Genomic DNA, 13323 nt, shown 5'->3' on the forward strand with positions numbered 1-13323 from the left:
AAGAAGTGGAAGCACTATCTGATGGGAAAGGAGACAATAATCCACACAGATCACTAACTGTTATAGTACTTGCAGGCCCAGAATAAGCTACAACAGACCAGGCATTACAAGTGGATGTGGTTTTTACAACAGTTTCATTTGGTGATCAAGTATAAGAAGGGCAACACAAACAAGTTGGCTGATATGCTTTCAAGGCCACCCACATCAAAGATTACAGCTTTGGGGACTCTTATGCACATGGAGCCATTCACCCATGATGCATACATAGAAGCATATTCAGAAGATGAGGACTTCAAGGAGGTGTATCAGCAGTTGCAAAGTCAGAGTCATGTGCACGATGGGCGACAACACCGTTGACTACCATCTCCAGGATGGGTTACTCTACAGGTTGGATAAGCTATGTGTTCCTAAAGGTGAGCGTTTGCAGCTGATTAGAGAGGCTCACACCTCCAAGGTTGCAGGGCACTTTGGTGTAGGGAAGACCGTGGCTAACTTGCAAAGGTATGTGTATTGGCCCAAGATGCAAGAGCAAGTAGCTAGGTTCATAAGAGGATGCATGCTTTGTTGTACCAACAAGCCTAGCAACAGGAAACAAGGTCTGTATCATCCCTTACCTATACCTACTCATCCTTGGGAAAACATTTCCATGGACTTTGTGGGAGGTTTACCGACAACTAGGAAGGGACATGACTACCTGTTCGTGGTAGTTGACAGGTTCAACAAGATGTGTGTTCTAATGCCTTGTAAAAAGACCATCAGCGGACAAGAAGCAACAAACTTGTTCTTTGGACAGGTCTGAGTACACTTTAGGATACCAAGGAGAATCATTTCAGACAGGAATACAAGATTTCTCAGTGCATTCTGGACTACATTGTGGGAGAAGATGGACACGAAGTTGAGATCTACAACATTCCATCCACAGACAGATGGGCAGACATAAGTAGTCAACAGGACTTTGGTGCAACTTTTGAGGGGTTACAACCAGAAGCATCCGAAGACCTGGGATGAAAATCTGGTATATATACAACATTCTTATAACAGAGTAGTCCACACTTCTACAGGAAAGTCCCCATTTGAAACTTGTTTTGGATATTTGCCACCTTCACCTTTGGATATTGCATATGGGCAGCAAGGAGGAGTGAAGGAAGACCTTACAAGAGATGCTTTGAGGGCTGAAAAATTTATAGAGAAGATCAGGCAGATCCATATACATGTACAGGAAATACTGCAGAAGTCACAGAGAAAGTATAATACCAAACATGATCAACACAAAATAGAGAAATCATTCAAGGTGGGAGACAGAGTATGGCTACAATTGAACAAGGAGAAGCTGCAGGGGCCTGGTAAGAAAATCAAGGCTCTAAGGTATGGTCCCTTTGCAATACTGGAAAAGGTGGGTGATAACGCATATCGACTCAGTGTACCACCATATATGCACATTTACTCAATTGTAAATGTAGAGAATTGAAACTCTATGAGCCTTCCATGCTAGATCAGGAAGAGGAACAGGTCCTACCTTCTGTGGAGGATTTGGCACCAGACGCTCAGGCAGAGTTGACAAAAGATACAGTTTTGCAGAAGAGGTCCAGAACTACAAGACAAGGGAAACAAGACCTTTGGCAGATTGGGTTGAAGGGACAACTTCCAAGCAAAGCTAAATGGTACACCAGAGAGAAGGTGGAGGAAAAATTTCCTCACCTCATCAAGTAAAAGCTTTTGGGGACCAAAAGCCTCCCAAAATGGGGAGGTGTGATCCGAATTGGATAATTATATTGTTTTTCATCCATCTCGATGCATTTGGAGTGGAAAAATTGGAGGAATTAGCTCATGAGACCATTTTTACTAGCGGGACCCAGTTTGGCGAAACAGGGTCTGAAACCTTCGGGAGCATTTTGAGGCCTTCAACGATGTTTTTTGGGGGTAAAACTTTGTCACTTAAGTGCCACACCTTTTCATGCTATTCTACACACAAAAGCTTTCCAACGGCGCAAGAATCGCATCAATCAGAGTCCGTATGCAAAAGTTATGCCACTCAGAAGTTGACCTTCTTGTTTTCACACCTATAGTTCAGGAGGATGCCGCGTCAGCCACCATTATTCATGGAAAAGGGCTAGCCACGTATTTGTGATGTAGAAGACTCTAGAAGAGTCTATTTTGTAACTCTAGTTAAGAGTTGATGTAGTCAAACTTAACCACTAGTAGCCTATCGGGTTGTGTTATAACCAGGCCACTAGGAGGAAGATGCATTCCATTCTTTCGAGCATTTGTTCCATAGATGAACAAAGATAGCCAAGAGAGGTAGGAGGTAGAGCACACACAGAGGATCTGTGCACTGTAGCAGCCCACGGGCCACATAGATTACTTCTTTGTATCTGCAGCCATATTTCCAGACAGAGAAAGAGAGCGAAGCGGCCTCACCTTCCAGCTGGGTTTTCTCCTGAAAGGGTTTCCCAAAGAGCATATCTTGTGTCTTATGTGTGTGTGAGCTTGTTTTATTCGTTCTCTAATTTTCTGCATAATTTATATTCGCATGCATGCACTAATTACAGTAAAATCTACAGATCTAGAAATTAAATAAAACTGTAATAGTGTAGAATCTCATATTTTTAATATAATATTATCAGATCTGTTGTGACGAACTGTCCAGTGGAATATCCACTGCAGTTTACAGATCAATTAAGGGGTGATCTGGATGATTGACTGGTCTTGATTTTAAGCTTGTTCTCTCACCTCACCAGGGAAAACTAATCTGTCTATTCAGCTGAGGCAAGAATGCAGAAATCAATTGTTTTCTCTTTTCTTTCTACCATTTCTTTTGGTACACTATGCGACACCAAATGTTATGTATTCTGCTTAATTTATGCATAGGTTGTCAATGTGATAGAAACTGTAATTTATATGTAAGGCACGTACAGATAAGTTGATTTGATTTATGACCATTTGAAGACGTTTAGATATATAATAGTTTTTTATTAATGCGAATTTAAAACTTCGTGAAAAAATGGGATTGTTATCCTTTGGTTGAATGCCCATCTAGAATGATATCTTTGTTTCTTTTGAAGATCAAATCCACTCAGGAAAAGGAAAAGGTTTCAGCTAGTCAAGACGAAGAAATGCAAGTCTGTAGCCACTCCTTCACTCTGGAAGATGATCTTGGCTATGTTTGCACGCTATGTGGTCTCATTGGACGAAGTATTGAGACAATATTCGAATTCCATTGGTCAAAGGTAAGCTCTTTGTGTAACTGTCTAATTTGATTTGTGTTGCGTATGTGCGTTCAGATTTTGAAAAGGAACTGTCTAATTTGATTTGTGTTGCGTATGGGCATTCATATTTTATAAAGGATAGAGATAGTGACATCTGAGTTAGGAACATCGAAAGGATGGCAATAGAAATAGGGAAAAAAAGGGAGGTATAACATCCTTGACAAAAATCCCAAATTTGCTGACTGATATTAAACAGACTATCTATTTGAAGACGCTATATCAGATGCTCGGCCTCTGGAATTTTGGTTTTTGGAATCGATTTACAAGTAGTGCCACCCGTGTTATACCATTATAATCGCGATCCGCATCAAATAAGCCACTCATAATTGTCTGCAAGAGTGGTTGCTTCCTAGTTTAGGGATTTCATTCCTGGCCATAATATATTAGAAATTTTGACAGGCATTAATCTCTTACAGTGTATCTACATATATACACGTGAACAACACAGATGGAGCTGTGATGGTATTTCCTACAGTTTCAGTATTAAATCAATTCAAAATGAGGGGTTTTTTACACACATAAGGGTACACTTCTACACAACCGTTCTGGTTACTTGTTCACTCAATTATTTAGGACTGCCTAATGTCATCTCCATAATGATGAACTCCTGACTGACTTACCTTTCATTAATAAAGTAATATAGAAACATCATCAATGTCTAATTGTTATTGGCCCTGTACCCTCGGCTTCAGTTTGTGGTTCTCATGACGGATTTTATTTTGTAGTCCCTCTGACCAACTTTGGTCTTTAGTGCATATTAATATAATTTTCATTACATTTATATTATTGTTTGACTTGGCTTATTGATTGTATTTCATATCCTTCACCTACCTTTAGAGTCTATATCTTTTACAATTCCTGGGACTAAAGTATGGGTGCACAATTGCATGGTCATTTGCAAATGCATATGTGATTACATAATCCTGTAAAACATGGTTTAAAACATTTTGATTGCATTTGTGCAGGCTCGGAAAGCAGCAAAACATTCCAGGCATGCCCCTAACAGGGACTTGGGGACTATTTTAGGGATCAACAATGCTGAACCATTTAACTACAAAAGCTCGGAGCAGGGAACCCCAGTAATGAAACTTGTTTTGCATCCCCGTCTGAGAAAACATATGAAATCCCACCAGATTGACGGGTTTAACTTCTTGCAAAAGAACCTTATAGCTGAAGAACCTGGTGGTTGCATTTTGGCACATGCACCAGGAACAGGGAAGACCTTCCTTATGATAAGCTTTATTCAAAGCTTTTTGACCAAGTACCCAGAAGAAAGACCACTGATTGTATCTCCCAAAAGCATTTTGGGTTCATGGATGAAAGAGTTTAAAAAATGGGGAGTGGAGGAGATTCCTGTTCATAATTTATATGATATAGCGAATAAGGCAGAAACGTTGAGATACAACCAGCTTCAGACGTTGAGAGAATGGAAAGAGAAGAAGAGTATTCTCCTTGTAAGTTATTCACAGTTCTCAAGTATAGTTTGTGAAAAGTCAGAAAATCAAATGACGGAATGTTGCCAGCAAATTTTACTTGAAGGGCCAGGACTGTTGGTCTTAGACGAGGGGCATTTCCCCCGAAACAAGGACACCAACATACTCCATGCTCTTTCTCAAATACATACAAGAAGACGGGTGTTATTGTCAGGCACCCTCTTTCAGAACAATTTTAAGGAACTCTTCAATCTTCTGAGGCTGGTAAGGCCTAATATTTTAGATTTGAACTCTTTTCAAGCCTTCTTCAGCCGGCTGATCAGTATTATTACTGCAACGGAAAAACATCCGAAATTAATGTACCGAGGGCATGTTCAAGATACGGTGGAGAGAATCTTCTCTGAAGTACTGGGATATGCTCTACAAAGTAGCACTGAGGAAGTTAAAACGTCCACCCTACATGATCTCCAAGAACTAACATCATTATTTGTCCATTATTATAAAGGAGATGTACTCGAAGATTTGCCTGGACTTGTTGATTTCACTGTAATGTTGAATATAAATGATAAACAGAGAGGAGCATTGAGCAAGGTACAACACTTGGTGGGAAATAGAATGACTAGAGATATAATGTCTTCAGCAGTCTGCATACATCCTTCACTTGAAGGAGAGAATCCTTCAGGATGGTTGGAGCCCGACGTGACTAATATTGGGATTACTCTTACCAATGTTAATGCAGATCCAAATGATGGAGTGAAAACGAAGTTTGTCCTTGACATTTTGTCCCTCTGTGAGACAAATAAGGAGAAACTATTAGTTTTCAGTCAGTATCTTCCCCCTCTAACTTTATTAGAAAAGATGTTAATGGAAAAGAAAAACTGGAGCAAAGGTTCCGAAATATTAAGACTTGATGGTAACACTCATGTAGAACTCAGAGAAAATATTATTGAACAATTTAACCAGGATTCAGATTCAAAGGTTCTTTTTGCCTCTATTAGGGCATGTGGAGAGGGCATTTGCCTCACAGGTGCTAGTAGGGTTATCATCTTGGACACTCCTTGGAATCCATCAATCACTAGACAGGCAATCAGTAGGGCTTACAGAATTGGGCAGAAAAGGAAGGTATTTGCATATCGTTTAGTTGCCGCAGGCACTTTGGAAGAAGAGATTAACCAAGCTTCCTTAAAAAAGGAACTCATGTCAAAGATGCTTTTTGAGGGAAGTGACCAACATAACAACTCCGTCTCACTTCTATCCGAGGTAAATGTAGATGAATGTGAAGATATGTTCTTTCAAGGAGATAGTCCATTAAAGGAGAACATCCAGACCCTGTACAGACATAAATTAGAATAAATTGTAGTGTTATATTTGCTGCGTGTGCATAACAGTTGAATGTTGAGAGGATTGCTGTCTCAAACTTTACATTGTCCATAATTTATCTTTTTGGAGAAATTGTGCAGAAGTTTGCGTCTCTCATATAGTTAGAAGTTCTCTTTTCTCCTCTCCATAAGGACTTAAGCCGATGATGAGCAAAATTTAGTTTAACAACTGTAGCTGATACAAAGGAACTTACCTTCAGTGGGGACTGTGATATCCCAAATAATTGGGGTACTTGCTATGGAATTAATATCTGGTGACATCTCTATCAGCTGAAATTATAGTAATTTTGGCTCAGAAATAAATTCGGCTTGAGTTTTAGATACAAATGATAAGCCACTGGTTTGCATTTTTTGAAATTTCGATTTTGGGACTAGACTGTGTGAGCAGTGATGTCCTGGCTTGAGAAGCTTTGGGACGAAGAAATTAATTTCTGCATACTATGAACTATGAAATGGTTTGGTAAATTTTCCAATTTTCCTCGTGTTACTTTTGTATGGTATATGCGATGAAAAATCAGTTTTCGAGTATCAACTGATTTTTCCAAAATAATCAAAAAGGATTTGGAAAATTGGGAATTTTGTTCATAGATTAAGGTTTTATTTGACCATGCACCCGGTCATTTGGATTCGAACAGACTTGGATGCATAAATGGTATTTGTAATTTATTTGGTATTGGATAGAGACTTGCGATGAATCGCCCATTCTATTTCTTTTTGGGTATAATATGTGCTTTTCTCCTCTTGGTGTATGATTCAAATTTTATATAATATGTATATATATAGAGAGAGAAGAGTATAACACTCTTGCAAGAATATTTTAGTTGTATTTGAATTAGCATATTCTATTTTTAAACATAAACTACTCTCTTTCACATATTTTTAACTTGACATTTACTTTCTACGATGATCTGTTCCTTGTTAGTGCTCCTTCCATATTGAATTTTGTTTCAACCATATTTTAAAACATTTATGGTGGGAATTCAAGATTGTTGCTTTGAACTTTCCGAAGGATGATTTTCAATTGCAGGTGGCTTTAAACATTTATTTCTACATATATCGAATTATTATCTCAATCCTTTATTCTGGCTTTTACATGGCAATTGATTTCAATGCAGCACGATTCGCTTAGTATTGCAAAATAATAAATTGAGCTGTTTGAAACTTTAAAGTTGTATTTTTGTCGTTTCATTTTCCATCTGTCTGTATAGCTGAGTGTGTTTGAAGGTTTTGATCTGATTATGTAAAGCGACTTATGATATAGGTTTCTTGATTGTAAGATGATGAAAAACATGTATGCTCTGGTGGCGACTTATGATATAGGTTTCTTTAGTAAGATGATGAAAAGCATGTATTTTCTGGTGGCCAAAGTACGGGAGGATTATTTTTTGCCTAATGAAATACATTTTCAGTTAGAGTGCGTTACTGTTAAAATAAACACGGTTTTGGTGAATGCTGAAATTAGCACGCCAAAGCAAATATTGAAATTTTTTATGATGGGCACTCTTGTTTGATCGTTCGTTTACATGGTGTTGGAATTAATAAAACTGTTTCCTTTGATAGTTATTCAGGGTGTTGGAATTAATAAAACTGTTTCCTTTGATGGTTATTCAGGGTGTTGGAATTAGTACACCTGTACATTCTAAATTCAATCGTGCGCCTGTTTGTATGTGAATGGATGGGTAGGGCCAATGATGAAGACTGGCAGATCATTAAATTACGATAACACATGATGAATTTGCCCTAATAAACGCGGTGCGGCTGCATCCTGGAACACGTATAACAATGATACAACTTCATGTATTCCCACAACTGAGTCATTGTACACCAAACACAGGGATTGTAAATAAGTTCTCATCAGGTGACAGAAAATTCAAATTACACGTATAACAATGATACAACTTCATGTATTCCCACAACTGAGTCGTGGTATACCAATCACAGGTATTTAAAATAAGTTCATTAAGTGACGCAAATTACAATTGCATAATGTGTACAGATAATTCAGTGTATTAAGCACAAAAATGATTATAGTATATCACAGAAATGATAAATATGACGCTAGGTTCGAATTCCATTTCCAGTGAATTATAAATATTTTCACAAATGAGACAGGAGGTCAGGTTAGAAGGCAAGATACTAAAGCACAAAGAGAATATAATGTTGATCACGAATAATGGTAATGTAAGATGTGATAGGGTATTATTCAATATATGAAGTTAATGATAATGTAAGGAATATAATGTTCAATATAATGTAAGGAAAAATGTAATGTTGATCACGAATAATGGTAATGTAAGATGTGAGCGGGTATTATTCGATATATGAAAATGAGGGAAAATTATTTGAGAATGATGGCATCTTAATGAGAAAGTAAGAGGCTATACAATTTACTTGGGAGGCAATAAAATTTACGCGAGGAAAGTGGAAAGTGAATACATGATGTGAGATATTATAAAATTATTTTAAAAAGAGGGTACTTTTCCATATATAAAAGAACTATTATTTACATAAAGATGAGAACTATTATTTAAGAAATGAGGAAAAAAATGTATTTTTCCATATATAAAAGAACTATTATTTAAATAATGAGAACTATTATTTAAAAATGAGGAAAAAGAGAGAAAAAGAGAGATAATTTTGAAGTTGGGATTTTTTAATATAAAAATGAAAAATAAGTAAATGAGGGAAAAAGAGGGAATGTAGATGAGAACTATTATTTTAAAAATGAGGAAAAAGAGGGAAAAGAAGGGGTATTTTTGAATAAAGAAGAGAATTATTATTTTAAAATTGAGGAAAAAGAGAGGTATTTTTGAAGGTGGATTTTTTTAATATAAAAATGAAAAATAAGTAAATGAGGGAAAAATCAATGGAGGAGAAATGTTAAAATGTTAAAATGTAGATGAGAACTATTATTTAAAAGAGGAGGAAAAAGAGAGTATTTTTTAATAAAGATGAGAACTATTATTTGAAAAATGAGGAAATATAGATGAGAACTATTATTTAAAAAATGAGGAAAAAGAAAAAGGGATTTTTTAATAAAGATGAGAACTATTGATGGGACGAGATTTTGGGGTGAACCAAAATCCCATTTCCCCAATAAAATCGTCCTTGAGGCCTGTGGGTTATGGGCCCACAAAGCCTTATTTGGAACACTGAAAGCCCTCGCCAGAACAAACCCGGATGGCGCAAGAATATCACAGACACATTACGATATGATGCATAAATCACATAGCAGATAAAGAAAAATATCTTTAGACATAGCTTTTAGATATTTCATGAATTTAAATCCATGAGGATAAAATTTAGCAATCAATAAATGTCATTACAATTTGCCTATTCTTTGTACAAGTATTGAAACCGTTAATAATTTGGGCTACCCTACTTCCTCACGCTCAACTAAAACACTTTATCCTGAAGCCATACTAAGCAAGCACAGGGTTTTCCACAGTTCGAGTCCATTAAAACTGCAGATTCCAGCCTCGGAGGGCAGAAGCTTAAAAAAAAATTCGATGAAGGAACCGCCACAATCGTCTCTTGCATGAATATGAATACGCAGCAAATTTCAGCCTTAACTGCACGAAACACTTTTGAAAAGAGGCTCGCTCACTCCGCTCTGAAATGCTCCTATCCTTGCTCTCCCACTTCTTCTTGGCTAGCTCGACGCCATTACTCAAACCAGAGAAATCGATTCTTGGACCTGTTCGGCCCCCTGTCCGCGCTATATAAGAAATGAATGTTTCGAGGGCATGAGTCGGGGAAGCCTTGGCCCCTGCCCCGTCCTTGTCCTCTGCCGCAGCTCGGCTCTCCTCATGCGCACATGTTCTCTCCTCCCCCTTTTCATGCACCCACGAATTCTTCCTTAATACCTCGTCATACATGCATTCAGTTTTAACTAAATTTTTCACTGAAATTGGTTCACTAACTGAATTTTGTTCACGGTTGGCCTAGTTGTCCACGTGTCTTCTTCCTCTAGTTTTTTCCATTAAGATGCTCAGATGCTCCTGCATCAACTATTATTTAAAAAATGAGGAAAAAGAGGTATTTTTGAAGGTGGGTTTTTTAAATATAAAAATGAAAAATAAGTAAATGAGGGAAAAATTAGTGGAGGAGAAATGTTAAAATGTTAAAATGTAGATGAGAATTATTATTTAAAAAACGACGAAAAAGTGAGGTATTTTTGAAGGTGGATTTTTTTAATGTAAAAATGAAAAATAAATAAATGAGTGAAAAATCAGTGGAGGATAAATGTTACTTAAAATGTAGAGTGATAGTATGATATTATTTAATATAAAATAAACTGAATAAAATAATAGGGGAGGTGATAATTTTAAATAAAAAAATTAAAATAGTTAGGGCGCTGATATTTTTAAATAAAAAAAGTATTTAAAGAAATTGGATAATGGTAGTGAACAACATCATGCAATTAAATGGAAAAAATATTGAATATGAAAATAAAGAAATTGGATAATGGTAGTGAACAACATTATGCAATTAAATGGAAAAAATATTGAATATGAAAATAAAGGGAAAATACTTGAAGAGGTAAGATGTGAGAGGTGGTATTATTGAAGATATAAAATCCTAAGTAAAACGTGAGAGACGGTATTATTCAAAATATAAAAATGAGGAGAAAGTCATTTGGGAAAGAGAGTGACCCTATTCGTCAACATATGAAAAATAATAGAAAATCATTTGAAAAGAATGAAAAATGGTGGTAAAGTGTAATTAAGATGGAATGAAGTTGGTTTCCTGAGTATTAAATTAATGTAATTATTAAGATTTCTAAGTAAGTTTATGAGAGATTTAGAATAAGAATTAATTAGATATTGTGAGGCATATTATAAATGTTCTTGAATGTTGGAGAACATGAGAGATTTAGGCTAGTTAAGATTCCATAGAGATTGAAAGATTTGAAAATCAATTGTAAATCTTAGATTAGGAATTGGTTTCATCATTTGTGGAACTAGAGATGATCCTTAGGGATTAGTTGAGTCAAAAGTGGACTTAGAGGATATTCAGGATTTAGTTCAAGGGATTAAGGATCTGAACCGAAATGGGTTACATAACCTTTTGTATAAATGTAAGCCTAAAAGGCATATAGAGAGTTAGTAAGTTAGAAAGTTAGATAGGTAATAGAGAAGATTGATTGTAAGCCTACGAGCAGAAAGAGAAAAAGGCCACTGATTAGAATATCAGGCCAAAGAAAGGCTCATTATGCGATCATTTGTTTATATATAAATAGAGGATTTAATTCTGAATTGTGCAAGTGTGGATTGAGTAATCGAATGATAAATTGTGTGTGAGTTAGAGTAATTCTGCATAACATAGGTTTGCAGGTGTGTAGAACCAGAGAAGAAGTGCAGAGAAGAGTGTTACGGGGTTGCACACAGATAGTATTGGGGAAAACCTTTAATTTTACATCGAAGGTATAACTGCAAGGTTTCCTAAAACCTAAGGATTTACGAATGAAGTGTAAAGGTGCGAAGGAGTGAAGTAATGGAGCTGAAGATCGGGATCAGAACAATGGAAGACCGTAAGGCGAGAATAAAAAAACAAAAAGAGAAGTGAGAAGACTATTACACGATGAGGTGCAGAAGAATGTAGCAGCGAAGCACATTTGTTGGATGAGTAAGATCAACGGACGAGATTGAGGTAGATAGACAACTAGGATTAAGTCGCGCAAAATAAAGTCAAGAAATGAAGAGATCAGATGAAGCCATGTGTTAATGGACGCGGGGTAGTATTCGCAAGTGGTTAGTGGTATCTCGCGCGCCCTAAAAGCTGTAAATGGTATTCTACGATTTCACGCGATATCTCGCGCGCCCTAAAAGATGTAAATGGTATTCTACGATTTCACGCGATTAACCTGAGGGGTTGATGCGTAACACATCGATGGGGAAGCAAAACCGCTTATCTCGCGCGCTTTCGACCTGTTAAGTATCGTGCTAGTAATCACGCGAGATTACACGATCACCATTGGATTGAGGTAGGAGAAATTAATGGTGGAGAGTGGCCAGGCTAGTTGGCGCGATTTATTGCGCGATAACCGTCGGATTGAGGAATGAGATCGACGACGAAGATTTAATGCGCTAAGGGAGCATCGATATATGTGCAAAGGTTTGTGGAATGGAGGAAAGGTAAGGTTTAAGTGTGGTTTATGAAATATTTATATTATATGGGAATTATAATGGAAATAAGTGGGATTAATGTATTATGGTTTAAGTTGAGTTTTAACCAAAGTCTAAAATCCATGGTATGGTTAGTATGCATAGGGAATAAGAATTAAACAAAGATTATGAAGGATTTATAAGATTGCGCTCAAAGGTTTATAAAAGTTCAGACTTTGGATAGTTAAATCAAACGTTTCTGCATAGAGTTTATTGAAGGTGCATTAAACCTTGACTTGTGAAAGTTTTACTAGGCGGGAATATTAAAATTCCTGAGACATAGTGTGACATGCAATTTTATTTGCACAATGTGGGTAGATGCGGCTTTTGCTGTGTCAAATATATATAAAATTGAAGTGGAAAATAGATATGAAAAATAATAGAAAATCATTTGAAAAGAATTGAAAATGGTGGTAATCAATATTGTGTAATTAAAATGGAATATATATTGAAGTGGAAAAGAGATTCAAAATATAAAAATGAGGAGAGAGTCATTTGGGAAAGAGAGTGACCCTATTCTTCAACATATGAAAAATAATAGAAAATCATTTGAAAAGAATGGAAAATAGTGGTAATCAATATTGTTTAATTAAAATGGAATATATATAAAATTGAAGTGGAAAATAGATCTGAAAAATTATACAAAATCATTCGAAAAGAATGGAAAATGGTGGTAGTCAATATTATGTAATTAAAATGGAATATATATAAAATTGAAGTGGAAAATAGAGAAGACAGACAATGCTGATGTTATTGTTAAACTCTTTGTACTATAATTTGAGTTTACATTCATTTAATATTTTGAAGTTATTGTTAAACTCTGTACTATAATTTGAGTTTACATTCATTTGATATTTTGAAGTAATAAATGATTAATGAATGCTCATTAAAAAAAACAAAATGGGTTCTTACATTGATTGACCACCCCCTATAGAATAAGCATACGTTTAATGATTGGTATAAGAGCAGTTTTTTTTGGAAATAGTCTAACCACTAGAAGGTAGATTTTAGGGGCACACATGGGTGATTGAAAAGGTTTCTCCACAAATAGCGGTCCATTGTTTGACAAAACAAACTA

The 13323-nt window shown here is 36.2% G+C and overlaps 1 protein-coding gene across 6 annotated transcripts in view; it reads left to right on the forward strand.

Annotated features, from left to right (window-relative positions):
* The window catches only part of LOC149244842 (protein CHROMATIN REMODELING 35-like), a 260164-nt gene extending 253347 nt beyond the window's left edge, over window positions 1–6817 (forward strand). For 5 of the 6 annotated variants that reach the window (XM_089457561.1, XM_089457564.1, XM_089457563.1 and 2 more), the window contains 2 exons: window positions 3063–3227; window positions 4232–6817. In XM_089457561.1, coding sequence (XP_089313687.1) covers window positions 3063–3227; window positions 4232–6052 — 1986 coding nt within the window. In that variant the 3' untranslated portion in view covers window positions 6053–6817. The remainder of the gene's footprint in view (window positions 1–3062; window positions 3228–4231) is intronic. The other variant, XM_089457565.1, reaches the window with a different exon arrangement.
* The last annotated feature ends 6506 nt before the right edge of the window (window positions 6818–13323 follow it).

This window comes from Pinus tabuliformis, chromosome 7 (genome assembly GCF_031772625.1).
Source record: "Pinus tabuliformis cultivar Carrire ecotype Pingquan chromosome 7, CPIR1, whole genome shotgun sequence".
In the NCBI taxonomy this organism is placed as follows: Eukaryota; Viridiplantae; Streptophyta; class Pinopsida; order Pinales; family Pinaceae; genus Pinus; species Pinus tabuliformis.